This window comes from Chionomys nivalis, chromosome 1, assembly GCF_950005125.1.
Source record: "Chionomys nivalis chromosome 1, mChiNiv1.1, whole genome shotgun sequence".
Classification (NCBI taxonomy): domain Eukaryota; kingdom Metazoa; phylum Chordata; class Mammalia; order Rodentia; family Cricetidae; genus Chionomys; species Chionomys nivalis.
The window spans coordinates 193,268,881-193,284,695 of NC_080086.1; the positions used below are offsets into that span (position 1 = coordinate 193,268,881).

Below are 15,815 nucleotides of genomic sequence, written 5' to 3' on the forward strand. Positions count from 1 at the left end.
TTCATATGGAAAAGAAAAAAAAAAAGCTGGCATGCATATCTGTAACTCCAGGACTAGAGAGGTAAAGACAGGTAAATCCTTGGTGCTCAATGACCAGTCAGCCCAGCTGACTTTGTGAGTTCCAGGTTTAGTGAGCAATCCTATCTTAAAAAAAAAAAATAATGATAATAATTATTATTATATGTTATATTATTATATATTATAATAATATAATTATTATTAACTAGAGAGAGAACTCATTGGGGAAGGTGCTTGCTGCATCAGCATGAGAAACCATGTAAATACTGGGCATGGTGGTGTGCATCTGCAACCTGTGGCTGGAAAGCAATGACAGCGGCAGATGGTAGGGGCTCCCTGGCCATCTAATCTAACTTTAATGGTAACTCCAGGCCCATGAGAAATCCTGTTTCACATAAAAAAATACAGAGTCTGGACAGATGCTGTTTAAGCCCGGGAACCCAAGCTCAAATCTCCAGCACCCACACTTTAACTGAGCAGGACTGCAAGTTCCTATAAGCCCCAGTATTGGTGGGGAGAGAGGCAAACAGATCCTGAGAGCTCATTGACCAGACATTCTCATCCAAAAGACATGCTGTTAGTTCAAAAAACATATCTTAAAGCAAAGGAAAACAACAAACAGAAGAAGGCATCTCTTCTGTTATCTTCTATAAAACATGTCTTATAGTCTTCACATATGCATCATGCATAAATGCACCTTCATACCACACACACTCTACCAAGACACTGTTAGAGAATATTCCTCCAAAATCACTAATTATAAGAACTAGCTTTAGACATAAGGAATATAAACTGTACCATAACTATCATCAGCTTTGAACAAAATGAAGGAAAGTACTGGCATTTAGTTGTATACACTCCACTTTATAGCTTTTATTATTAGCCGTTAGAACCAGGCTTTGTGCTTATCTGACACATTTATGGAAGATGTTTGAAAGTTACAAAGGAGGAAGGTGAAACCAATGAACAAACCTGTAATAACTCATCATTTACAATCTCACCATTCAACAAAGGGGAAAAGTGGTGGAATGGTCTAAGACACAAACTATAATGAGCAATAGCAAGCCTTCCATATAAATGGATGACGTCATTCTCACCTTTATCACGATCATAGAGCAAATCTTCTGTTGAACAAGGGCTTCCATCCTGGGATTCCGGAGGACAAAATGGAGACACACAAGGGGAGTGGCTGCTACAGCTACTGCTGCGCTCTTGGACAGAAGGAGTCTGAGTATCTATGCTGCGAGTACTACTGCTCCGGTAGTGAGCAGGGAGTGGAGCTCTTCGACCATCTGGTATATCCAAAGGCTGCAAGGGAACACCAGTAAGCACGTGGGTGATATCAGAAAGAATGGGGCATGTCTTCAGATGTCATAGTCTCAGTGAATACATACACCATTTTGTATCTTAATTTCTGGGCATGTACAGGGTTCCTGTATATCCTCTCAGGCAGTTCCCATGATATTCTTTAAGACCAGTGTAAGTTTAACATCAAAACTCCAAATACTTAGCACCATGAATGGCACATACACATTGAGAATAAACTGAACATTTGAAGAGACAATTTTCACTTGCTAATAAGGTAAAAATGAAACATCATATGTGAGTATAAAATTTCAATTTATTTACTAATTAGAGCTCAAGAATTTCTATTTCCTTTGAAATCACTTAAATTTCTAATAAAACTGCACTCGTATTCAATGGAGAATAATAAATCTCAACAATTCTGTTAACATAGCATACACAAAGTATGATGATTTATAATCTTGCATAGACCTAATATACTGCTCAGATGTGGCAAAAGTGGTAAACAGGAAACTACAATCACAATCACATGCTTTGAACTGTGGACCTCATTAAAGCTCATCAGTCCAATTATTTTGCTTCCATAAAGAAAGAACCTATAGTTTAAAGTTGATGGTGACAGTGCCAGAGCCTGTTGAGTCTTCTTAGCTCTCACCCCATTGTGCTTACTTGTCTGCAGTCAACAAGTAAATCTCTGTAAGCTACAGCTTTTCATAAATAATTTCAACTGTTGTTATTGTACAGGAAGGATCACAATGCTAGTAAAATGAACCAGTATGATGAATTTTCACTGGTGTGCTCTGAGTCTTGCTATTTTAAAGATTCAGAGACAGTGTTAGAGGAGAAATAGAGGTAGAAAAATTAGGTAAGGTTAAATATCAGTAGATTTTATAATGCTGATTGAAACAAACTTTATGTGATGCTGCTGGAACAGACACCAACTTTACAACTTGATAATGATTATTATAAAGAAAATATCCAACTAAGTCTCCAGCTCCTTCATTACTAAAAGAAGTTTCCAATTAAGAATTGAAGTAAAAGAAAGATTTCATTAGGCCAAGCTCTGACAAAGAAAATGGTATTTTTAAAAAAAAAATTGCAGTGCTGGGCAACAATAAAATGATATACTACTTTGGAACAAAATGTGAGTTACATTTTATTTATGTGCTACTTAGTAAATAAAATTCTTCTTTATTTCTATTTTTTAATCTACAACTAGATAGCATATATTTATTTATCCTTTTTTGAAGGTAGAATTACAAAAGCAAAACAAATTTTACAAATCTACATATTTACAAAAAATAAGGGAAACAGGAAGGGTTATAATACTGATACCAATAATAGCTAATGTGCCAATTTTTTCTTTTAGATATAGGCATTTTGGTTTAATTTTAATAAACTGATATAAAATTAATTGTAAATGTACAATTTTCAATCAACAGAACAAATCTTTACTCCTATAAGCAGTCTTTCTACTATAGTACCAGCAGGTACATCTTACCTGTCAATACATTACTGAAGCATTCAAGGTCCACTACTGGGTAAGGCCAATGATGTCTTTGCTCCCTGAGGAGCCGCATAGCACTTTCCAATACTATGTAAGCTAGCAAGCAGGGAGAGAAATTCCTGGCCAGTTCAAAACTTATTTCTATGTTCTGCAACTGAAGTGTGTGGTACCTTTAGTAACAAGGTCTTACTATATAGTTAATGATGAACAACCAAGAACAAGAGTAATAGCCTATGTCTTGAGTGTCTCTAGGCATCCGTGACCAATAATTCACAGGGAGTGATCTGTGCCTGGAACTAAGATTTCCATTTAACAACCCATGTTTTCTCTGAACAACACTGTTCACTCATTTAGGACACCTCTGTTCAACTACTTTAGAAAAAAGTATACTCTAGTTTATGAACTAACAGGGTTTCATTCGGCATCTTCATACATTCTTACATGCTTAAGTTTTTTGGTTAATCATAGCTGGTACTGTAAACATGTTCAAAATTCATGTTTAGGGAAGCCACAGATCCTATGATGCTGTTTTGCTAAATGCTCATATTGTCCAACTCCCTTCTAAATATTTATGCTTATGTCCATAGAGTTCTGATGCTTTCAACCTTGATCAGAGAAGCTTTGTACTGCAGAGGGTAGAGGTTAATGTAAAGACTCAAAACTGTTCAAAATGCTGAGAATAAGCTCCTCTCCCTGAAGGATCAGCAAACAGTGTAGAAAAGGTGACAGAGAATGTAAGAGCTGAAGGATTAGGAAGGAGTGTTGTGAAAGGCTGGTCTCTACACCCATGACCTCACAGCTGCGGCTAACTGTATAAGATCCCCACAACTCTAGAGTTAAAGATTCCAGTATGGATAGGAAAAGGGCTACTGATATCCCAGTCTTAGACAAGGAAGGGTCACTCAGTTTTCTTTGAGGGGTAGGCCATTAGTAGATTGCCCCATACGAAGAACCTATTGGCAGCACTATTGTACTTAGTGGTAGATAGATAAATGATAAGAAGTCAGATGGGTAATGAGAGATATTGGGGGAGGAGACCGAGAAGCCAAGGACAATGGCACTAGGTTTCGATCCTAATACATGAACTGGCTTTGTGGGAGCTTAGCCTGTTTAGACGCTCACCTTCCTGGACATAGATAGAAGACCTTCGTCTTCCCGCAGGGCAGAGAATTTGGACTGCTCTTCAGTATCGAGAGGGAGGGGGAATGGAGTGGGGGTAGGAGAAGAGGGGTGGGGATAGGGGGAGGGGACTGGGGGGAGGGGGCAATATTTGGGAGGAGGGGAGGGAAATGGGAAATGGGGAGAAGGTGGAAATTTTAATTAAAAAAGAATAAAAAAAATAAAATAAAATAAATGCAGAAAATATTCAAAATACAAAATGTCTAAAAATTTAATGGTATTTTGTTTGTGTTAATTTTATTTCATGTGCATTAGTGTTTTTCCCTGCATTCATGTCTGTATGAGGGTGTCAGATCCCCTGGGACTGAGCTTCCATGTGGGTACTCGGAATTGAACCTGGGTAATCTGGAAGAACAACCAGTGCTTTTAACTACTGAGTCATTTCTCCAGTCCCAGTAAGGCATTTTCTTAATTAATGATTGATGGGGAGGGCCCAGCTCATTGTTAACTGAACAAAATGCATGAAAGTAATTACTATCTGTCAAGAAAAAGAAAGTACTGTTATGCACTGCAACATAGATAATTTTAGACATGCTAAGTAAAAAAGTCAGTTACCAAATGCCATATATTATATGATGCTATTTATTTATAAAGTCTGGAACAGAAATATCCATAGACCCAGAAAGTAGATCAATGGCGGCCTATAGCCAAATATATTAAAGGGATAGGAGAGAACCCTATGGTCTATATTTTATCTCCATAAAGCTGTTACCCAGCCCACAAGTGCTTTTAAGAAATTCTGTAACAGCCGGGCGATGGTGGCGCACGCCTTTAATCCCAGCACTCGGGAGGCAGAGGCAGGTGGATCTCTGTGAGTTCGAGACCAGCCTGGTCTACAAGAGCTAGTTCCAGGACAGGCTCCAAAGCCACAGAGAAACCCTGTCTCGAAAAACCAAAAAAAAAAAAAAGAAATTCTGTAACATTAAAGAAAGAAGTATTTAAATATCCCATGTAATCTTACCTTGGACACTTCTTCCTTTCCATTGTTTTCTTTGATGAATACCTTTTCCAGTTCAGGACTTATTCCTTCTACATTGCAGGGCACACGTGAAGCAGATGATTTTGGCACAGATATGTTTGACAAAGGCATAGGTACTGACCTTGATCCAATAGCCTTTGAGGCAGAAGATAGAATAGAGTCAAATTATTTTTTTGTCAAATAAATAAAGAATTGGACATGATACATTTTAAAAATGAAAAGTTCGGGATGTAGCTAAGTGGCAGACCTCTGTTTAGCATATGTGACATGCCCTCTGCATGCCCCCACCATAAAAACAAGAAGCAAACAAAAATGCCTTAAAACACAAAACGAACAGTTATTTCTGACATTTCAAAAACAACAAAAATTCAAATACATATACAGAAATTTAATTTCTAAAGGAAGGTAAAATAATATAAAATGAAATTCCTTCGAAATCCTTTTAAGTGCAAAGCAAAGGTATTACTATATAATGTATACACTGGTCAAGGAATGGCAGATAGTAGTATTTTCAGCACTTTTTAATCTTTCCTTTTTGTTTTACTGGAAAGTAGTGTTGAAATTCTTTAAGATATCATGGGACTCCACTGTAGTGCTGTGGAGATACCATGATATTTACATTTTAGCACCTTTGTTTTCATTTTGTCAGCTACTTAATACAATCACTGGATTAATAAGCAATATAAAGACAATACCATGTTAAATTCAGCACTCACTTAGCAGCTTTAAGATTGTTTTCAAGTGTCCTCTGCACGGGTTTTCAAGAATTAGCCACTTCTAACAACTATTATAGAAAGTCAAAAGCTGTCAATGAACATTTTTCAGCTTAAGGAATACAATAGGAAGGAAATAAGGAGGGAAAAGGACCAAGGTGTCAAATAATAATAATAATAAATGATCTCATTAATAGTAACTAGAGTTTAAACATGATTTGTGGCAGTCAGCATGTTAATATTTCCCATGCTTCCACTGTTGCCCACTAATGTGCCTCGTATTTTATTAACAAATGAGTAGACACACTGAATCTTTAGCTCTATCATAATTTTCCATATTATTATATTATCAAGTGTTTAGTTGTTTTATGGTTTTATAAAATATTATACCTATCATGATTTATTTCTATGTATAGTATAAGACAGTTTTAGTATTGCCTCTATATTAATTCAGCTGACCTCACATTTCTTCATGAATTCTCTATTTGATTCAAATTATCTAGTAATCCTTATACAAAGTTTGTTTTAATGCAATTTTATAGCAATTTTGGCATTTTTTAAAATTATTTTATTGGTGTTTTAGCCTGTATGTATATCTGTGTGAGGGTGCTGGATCCTGGAGTTACAGACAGTTGTAAGCTGCCATATGGGTGCTGGGAATTGAACCTGTGTCCTCTAGAAGAGCAATCAGTGCTCTTAACCACTGAGCCATATCGCCAGCCCCGCAATTTTGGTATCTTATAGAAAAAGCCTTTTCAAATTTTTTCTGCATGACGAGTGTGTTTATATGACCTTTGAACAAAACTCCTTAAATAATAAAAAAAGTATTCAAATTTTCTTTCTGAGAATGGATATATTACAGTATATTCCTTGAAAACAATTCATTAAATAAAAAAAAATTTATTTAAAGCATCAACTGGAACTCAGACATAATTTATGTACTAATTTAGAATAAATTGTTATTTTAAAACTATCTTCTCATCAACTATGGGTTAAAACAATCAATTTTCTCTACTTTTCATTTTATAGCCTCAATAAACATGTATAACTTGCATGTATAATTAAATTTCTTTTAATTCAAATTAGTGGGATTTTATATTTTTTACATTAACACACTATAAGACTATTGAGTTTTTATGTTCATACTTTAATTATCTCACTAAACTTCAGTTATCTCTTTATCATGCAAAATTCTAATCATAAGCATAATTAGAATATTGTTGTGAGTATATATGTATATCAGCAAGTGTAAGTTATCAAAATTTGTCAATTTTTAATTTATTCTATTTAGATATTTTTGTTATTAAGAGTACTTTAAAGCATTCTAAACTAGACTTCATACTTCATTGACAAATGTTTATATTACAAAAGTAAGTAATTTCTATGAATAACCAGACACCAAAAAATTAAAAGCAAGTTTAATCATCTTAGTCTTTTTTTTAAGAACTTAATTGAAATAATCAGATAATACTGACAGTGCTTGAAAAAAAAAGCTAGCAAATATATTAATTTTACAAGATTAAGAAGAAAAAGGAAAGCACACACAACTCCCACTTTGGATGTCTAGAACATACCAGTTTGCTGTGTAATACTGATCAGGAATGATCAAGGTACAACATATCACTCATTTTAAACACGCAATTAGTTGAGTTTGGCTAATCCAACTACCGGTATAGTCACATTTAGAGTCTTCCATTACTAAAAAAATATTCTTTGGGGCTTCTCTGCATTCAGTTCCTATTCCTAATACTTAGTTTATACAATTATCCCTTGGGATTTTAATGCGACAAATCATACATTACACAGCTTCTACTCATACCTTCCTTCACTTAGCAAAATGGTTTTGAAATTCAATTCTGCTGTCATATTAGCTACTTTCCATTGTATTACTGAATACCATTACACTGTACAGTTATGTAAAGTATCTGTCTAATCATCAGTGAGAGAATATTTGTTTTCATTTCATTATCACGAATAGTGCTTCCTCAAGCATTCATGCAGATATGTTTTAATTTCTAGTGGCTACTTGAAGGGAGAAATACTGGAGATAATGGTCAGTATATGCTTGCCAAGTGGTTATATTACTGTGTTCTCCTAACAGCAATGCACAGCTGCTCTTCTGCTTTACATTCTCAATTCCACTTGATATTGTTAGTATTTTCCATATTAATGATCTCATAATTAGTTCTAATAGTCTAGCTAATTCACTCTTATTTTCTAAATATACAATGTTATATACAATTAGTGATGCCTTTCTTAGTTCCTTATGTAGCATGCCAATAAATGTAGACCTTTGTGATCATCTTTATCTTGATATTAATCAAGGATCTGATCTTAGGAGGCATACAATTAATAACAGGAAGTTTTACTATTTTTAGTTTAATAAAAACTTTAGTAACCACAAAAGGATACTATATCAAGTGTTATCAATTTTATCAATATCAAGAAAATCTGATGCATTTTCTATGTTTTGACTTTCTGAGGTAGTAAGTTATATTCATATGTCCTAATGTTGAATTATCCCTATCAATGTACTACTTGGTCACAATACCAAATTTAACTTATTAAGATTCATCACTTCATGGCAGCACTTTTCAGATCTGTTCAGTAAGATATGTTAGCACAAACTTCTTGGGGAAAAAAAAAACTCTAGTTTTAAATTTCTTCACATGAAATAAACTGCAAATTGCCTGGAATACAAAGTAGACAGTTTAAGGTGCTGCTAGAAGGATTGTTCAGCAAGCACATTACCAATGATGTCATTTCAGTTCAAGGAAATACCATTCTTAGGCCACTATACTCTGTTATGTGTTACAAAAATAGTAATTCAGTAAAGATAAACCTTTGGTGATAGTATAGGTTTCCCCTTAGTAATGCATTAAGAGGAATTAATAAAATCTGAACAATTAGCCTACCTGAGTATGACTGATTGTTATGTGGTTGCCATGGAGAGGTGACTGCCGATCTTTCTCTTTACTGTGACGACTACTTTGCTTGCTGCGTTGTAGCTGCTGCCTCAGTTTGGCAATCTGCTTTGGGGGAGAGAACAGAGAAGAAAGCAAAAGTGAACACCAGTGCTGTTTTTTCCTTCAGTTTTTTCTCAAAAGATTTAATAGAAGATAATGTTTTAGCACAATGATTTATTCTTCAAGTTGTTAAGGCTAAGATGATTGAAAATGAGAAATAAACGTACAACACAAATGCTTAATTTCTGTAGTTTTATTTGGTGGGGTGGCTCGTAAGCAGGTAGACTAAATTTTGTCAGATCGCTTCAGATTTTACCTTCATAATGCTGGAAGTCTCTTAAAAAAGAAACTTTGGTTAAAAAAATATATTTCAGATAGCTACTGTTGAACTTGTCAAACCTGAAACTTTCTTTTTATTTCTGTTTTTCCTTTTAGACAAAAGCTTACTGTGAACATCTCAAACTCAGAGACCTGCCTGCCTGACTTCTGAGTCTGAGATTAAAGGCATACATCACTATATCTTAAATAGAGGCTGCATTAATTTCTATATTGCTATCTTTCATAAAAAAGAAATCAAGCTTATCTATTACTAAATATTCTAAATTATACATCACAATGGTGGTAAAGGCAATCAAATATTTAGTATCTTATTAGTATTTAATATTTTTCATTTGAATTTACTCATTGTGCATAAGGTTTCATAAGGACATTTATATGTATTTAATCTTACTTTACGTTATCTTTTATTCATTTAAACATAAATTTACATTTGGATATATTCTCCTAAATAAATCACATTCCAGATTTATTTACAAAGTCTTTACAGTAATATCATCTAGAACTTACTAAACTGCTAACATACTTTAGGTTATGCATAATGTACTTTAAAACTTCCCAAGCATTTTTAAAAGGCTACAAATACTGTTCAAATGTGTGGATAAGAATACTGGTCAAATGTATCCCTAACTCTCTGCGGTGTTGTAAAATTGGTCCTTAGTGCAGTTCTGTTAGTTAGTAGTATTAGTATACGCTGCATACTGGAGAGGTGGCCCAGAACGAACACCTGCAACACAGTTCTGGTCTCAGGAACCAAACAGTGACTCACAACTATCTGTAATATCAGTTTCAGGGAACCAATATTTTATTCTGACTCCATGGGTACCAGGCACACACATGGTGCACATACATAAATAACATGCATACGAAACAAGTGTGCACATAACAATTTAAGTATATTTTAAAAAGAAACAGTAGAAAGTGTTTAAAAGCAGAGCTTAGTGGGAGCTGATATGGAACCTTTCTTTAAAAGATGGGGGGCATGGAATATGACTGCACCACTTAGAAAATAATGTGCTTTTTATGGGACCCTAATTCTTATGAAGACTCTTGTTTCCTCATGAAATTCTCTTTCCTGCACACCCTCCTACTTGGTATTTGATGTTTCATGATATGACTCACCAAAGGCCAAACAAGATGGAGCTGTCTATTCTTAAGACTTTTGACCTTCTTATCTTTATGAGAAGATTTATGAATCAAAATTTTTGTTTCATAAATTACCCAGTATCTAATGGGTAATCTCTAACAAAAGAACCACTAACAGACTGGGAGATGTCATTAATACTAATATTACTTTTGTCATAGAGAAGATGGCAACATTAATCAATAATAATTCCTTGAAAAATCTAGAACAAGTTTAGTTTTATGCTGTCTACTAGATAAAATATAAGTACAAAGTGAAGTGGAAAATGCACTAATTTTTCTCAAGAATATATATAGTAAAAATACAATGTCCTATGAAACTATATAAATATGTACTGTAAATAACAGGCATCAGAAAGCATAAGATAATTACGATTAGAACCTATACAAGCTCAAATTAAAAATATATGACTTATTGGGGAAATTTTTACGTATGGTAAATAATAGGGAAACAGTACAACCACCAAAACGGGGATAACTGAAGTCCTTTCTATCAAGATTTTATGTTTTCACTTTTGTGACTTATGGAGCTCTCATACAATATCCTTACAAAAGATGTACAAGTAAGCTTGTGGTAATGTTTTTGTTTCTCACTCTAGTTTGAAATGACTTAATTTTCTTCTGGAGAGCATAATTTTCATGAGAAAAAAAATCAAAATTAGTAAGTAAATCAAGACAAATTATTCGCTGTAATAAAAAGTAAATAAGATCTCAAACTGTACAAGAGATTTTATTAGCATATAAGTATAAAATTTAGTGTTTTCTGAATATTAACGATGTTTTAGTGATGTCTGAAAACCGAAAGTGCTTATACAAAATAGTTTGGTATGCCTGCAAATTAAAGTAATTTGTAAATATCCGTTTACAAAAATAAATCTTTAAAGCCTACTAATCTTAATTAATCGTTTATGGCCTCTGATACATTAAACCAGAAACATTTTGTTCTATGTGGATTTTAACCCTAGAAAAAAAGCTTAACAATATAGACTTATAGCTCCCAAACTGTTATTTTCTTATAATACTGTTCTTGTTTACAGTCAGTAGGCATCCAAAGAAAGGGAAAACCTATCTCCCCAAATATATATATGTGCTTAAAACATTGCAAATTCCATTTTAGACATAGGTGAAATGATAGCGAGACTGCTGTTCCATAAAGTTCTCCTTTGCTTCAAAATGCAGGAGGCTCTTATATTCATTTTCCCTATAACAACAAGAGCTGCATACTTACATAATGTAGAAACAGAAAACACTCTAGATTCATACAGGTTTTGTTCAAAATGTCCTTTGCTTTCCCTTTGATGGGAAAGGAACCTCCAGTGTATCTGAAGACACCTCTTTTCTCTAACCCCATTACCCAAGGAAAGCAAATGAAGGTGTCCCTTGGAAGAAAGGCAAAAGAAGTTTTCTATCTGCTCCCAGTGTTCATTCGTAGTGTTTAACTTCTCCTTAACACAGCCTTTTAATACCCATATCCCACTGCTTCATATAAAAGTGACAGTCTTCTCTTCAGCAGGTTATCTACCTGGGTTATGGTGATGAAATGCCCAATACAACCTTCTATTCGAAATAGAAACAGTAGCTGTGTAATGCATGAATTTTTAAAAACTAGATGGTTCTTTTTTTTCCTCTAAAAATTCATTTTCTACTTTGGGACTTAAGAAAAACCAGACACAGAAACTTTCTCAAAATCTGAAAGGCTTCCTATACTAGTATACCAAGCCCGATGTTCAAAAACTCCAGAGGGAGGGGGAATGGAGTGGGGGGGGAGGGGGAGAGGAGTGGGAGGAGGGGGAAGGAAATGGGAGGCGGGGAGGAGGCGGGAATTTTTTCAACAAAAAATATAAATAAATAAATAAATAAATAAATAAATAAATAAATAAAACAAAACATCAGGAATACGCAATCTTGGGTCACTAATTAAAGATAATGAAACAGAGAACTATAAAATCTTTAAAACAATGAGTGAGCAGTTTTGTATCAAGGACTAGAAAGCTTTTTATTTCTCAGAATTAATTCAAATCCATAGTAGCTCTGGAAAATGAAAACTCCCAATGAAAAAATCCTAATTCAAAAGGCAGTAGTGAGATGGGATTCAGGGTCTTGGGACTTTTAGAAGAGAAGGAATAAAAAAGAGAGCTAATCAAAAATCAGGAAAATTACATAGCTTTTCATCAGCAAGAAGTTTGCTGCCAGCGATTCCTTGCTCACAGGTATACACTGCACCAAGATGAAAGCACAATCATCAGAGGGCTGAGAACTCCTCTTATTTCTTATTTCTCAAGTCAAACAACCTGGGAAGTATGTATGTCATTGCTATACTAAGATTTCTCATAGTATTCGCTACAAAAGACTTTACCGACAGCAGTCAGAGTCTAACCCACCCTTTTAGCATGCTATCAGAATTGATATTCCACAGTAAAACTGGGACTTGAATATCTGACACCAACTTGGTGACTTGATTTCTGCCCATGGGACCTGTATCCTGAAGGAAAGAACTAACTCTTGCAAGTTGTCCTCTGAGCTTCAAAATACTGTGACGGTATGCACATGTAGACATCCATGCGTGTGCATGCACAGATGCAGGTGCACATGTGTGAGCGTGCATATACACCAATAAATATATAATACATTAAAATTTAAAGGCAATGATACTTTAAGAAAGTAAAAAGGCAAATTATACCCTAGGAAGACACAGAACATATATTCAGCAAGTGTAAAAAAATTGAAAGCACTCAAAGACTCAATGAAGCATATGGACAAAGATATCCAAATGGCCACTGTGCACAGAAGAGATGTTCAACATTATCCTCTTCAGAAAAACATAAATTAACAACAAACAAAATAGTAAACACCAAATTCTGGCAAAGTTATAAAACGACTGTAACTCTCCGTGTACTACTGAGATGGAGGTTGGGAGTGTCTTTTATTTTAACATGACAGACTTGACTCGAGATTTTCTTCTGCAAGAACTACTTATGAGCCGGGCGGTGGTGGCGCACGCCTTTAATCCCAGCACTTGGGAGGCAGAGGCAGGCGGATCTCTGTGAGTTCAAGACCAGCCTGGTCTACAAGAGCTAGTTCCAGGACAGGCTCCAAAACCACAGAGAAACCCTGTCTCAAAAAACAAAAACAAAACAAAACAAAAAAAAGAACTACTTATGTCCTTAACATCAAGTGTGAAGATAATAGCTCAACAGTAGGAAGTAGTGACAAATATATTAAGATGTGTTAATATTGTTTTATAGAAGAAGAAAATGGCAGTTCAAAGCTAACATTATGTTCTAACAAGGCTAATGGAAAACAGTGTTAATGAAGAGGAATCTTGATACTACATTAGAGCTGGAAGCTATGGTTCCCAGAATTCAGCTATCAGGAAAGAAAGACCTCTATATACCCACAAAATTCTATTTTTGTTAATGACATTTGGAACATGCAACACACTAGAACAAACCTTCTTTGTGTAAAGAAACATTGTTATATTGTGAATTTATCCTTTGTCAAATGTAGGTGACAAAATTTTAAACATTTAGCTATGCTGAAATGTTCTAATGGTGCATACCCTGACTGGGAGCACATATTCTCTAACCATTATTTAGAGTACCTTGTATGCCAGTTTGATGACTGTGTCAACCACTAATAAAAATTATCATTAAATCTAACAACTGCTTACTGAGCAACAAAGCACCATAGAAGCTACTGTGGTGCTTGTTAAGATAGTAACTGTTGCATTTGATTTTCAACAAAAGAATATGAGATAGATACTATTATTATTGCCACTTCAAGGTATGGACATGGGGTAAAAAAGGTTTTAAAGCATAACACATTTGCATTAAGTGATGAATCTCAAATTTGAAACAAAAACAAGATTCTGCAGGCCACTCTCTTAATCCATTATAGTTAAGATCCAAAGAACTCCTACAGCTGATAAACACCTTTAGTAATGTGGCAGGATACAAGATCAACTCCAAAAATCAGTTGCCCTCCTATACACAAAGGATAAGGAAGCAGAGAGGGAAATCAGAGAAGCATCACCTTTCACGATAGCCACAAATAGCATAAAATATCTTGGGGTAACTCTGACCAAGGAAGTGAAAGATCTATTTGACAAGAACTTTAAGTCTTTGAAGAAAGAAATGGAAGAGGACACCAGAAAATGGAAGGATCTCCCTTGCTCTTGGATTGGGAGGATCAACATAGTAAAAATGGCAATTCTACCAAAAGCAATCTATAGATTCAATGCAATCCCCATCAAAATCCCATCAAAATTCTTCACAGACCTGGAGAAGACAATAATAAACTTTATATGTAAAAACAAAAAACCCAGGATAGCCAAAACAATCTTATACAATAAAGGATCGTCTGGAGGCATTACCATCCCTGACTTCAAACTCTATTAAAGAGCTACAGTATTGAAAACAGCTTGGTATTGGCATAAAAACAGAGAAGTCAACCAATGGAATCGAATAGAAGACCCGGACTTTAACCCACAAACCTATGAACACCTGATTTTCGATAAAGGAGCTAAAAGTATACAATGGAAAAAAGAGAGCATCTTCAATTGTGCTGGCAAAACTGGATGTCAATCTCTAGAAGAATGAAAATACATCCATATCTATCACCATGCACAAAACTCAAGACCAAATGGATTAAAGACCTCAATATCAGCCTGAACACACTGAAGCTGATAGAAGAGAAAGTGGGAAGTACTCTACAACACATGGGCACAGGAGACCACTTCCTACGTATAACCCCAGCAGCACAGACATTAAGGGCATCATTGAATAAATGGGACCTCCTGAGACTGAGAAGCTTCTGTAAAGCAAAGGACACTGTCACTAAGACAAAAAGGGAACCCACTGACTGGGAGAAGATCTTCACCAACCCTGCAACTGACAAAGGCCTGATCTCCAAAATATATAAAGAACTCAAGAAACTAGACTGTAAAAAACTAATCAACCCAATTATAAAATGGGGCACTGAGCTGAACAGAGAATTCTCAACAGAAGAAGTTCAAATGGCCAAAAGACACTTAAGGTCATGCTCAACTTCCTTAGCGATCAGGGAAATGCAAATCAAGACAACTTTAAGATACCATCTTACACCGGTCAGAATGGCTAAAATCAAAAACACCAATGATAGCATTTGCTGGAGAGGTTGTGGAGAAAGGGGTACACTCACCCATTGCTGGTGGAAATGCAAACTTGTGCAACCACTTTGGAAAGCAGTGTGGCGGTTTCTCAGGAAATTCGGGATCAATCTACCCCATGGATCCAGCAATACCACTCTTGGGAATATACCCAAAAGATGCCCTATCATACAACAAAAGTATATGCTCAACTATGTTCATAGCAGCATTGTTTGTAATAGCCAGAACCTGGAAACAACCTAGATGCCCTTCAATGGAAGAATGGATGAAGAAAGTATGGAATATATACATATTAGAGTACTACTCAGCAGTAAAAAACAATGACTTCTTGAATTTTGCATGCAAATGGACGGAAATAGAAAACACTATCCTGAGTGAGTTAAGCCAGACCTAAAAAGAGGAACATGGGATGTACTCACTCATAATTGGTTTCTAGCCATAAATAAAAGACATTGAGCCTATAATTCGTGATCCTAGAGAAGCTAAATAAGAAGGTGAACCCAAAGAAAAACATATAGTCATC

The 15,815-nt window shown here is 35.1% G+C and overlaps 1 protein-coding gene across 2 annotated transcripts in view; it reads right to left on the bottom strand.

The window, feature by feature from the left end:
- Positions 1–15,815, bottom strand: part of Glcci1 (glucocorticoid induced 1) — a 71,992-nt gene that overhangs the window by 17,450 nt on the left and 38,727 nt on the right. The window contains exons 4-6 of one of the 2 annotated variants that reach the window (XM_057764660.1): positions 8,617–8,730; positions 4,971–5,123; positions 1,116–1,326 (exon numbers count right to left, since the gene is read on the bottom strand). In XM_057764660.1, the coding sequence (XP_057620643.1) occupies positions 1,116–1,326; positions 4,971–5,123; positions 8,617–8,730 (478 nt within the window). Of the gene's footprint in view, positions 1–1,115; positions 1,327–4,970; positions 5,124–8,616; positions 8,734–15,815 lie in introns of both variants that reach the window. The other variant, XM_057764657.1, reaches the window with a different exon arrangement.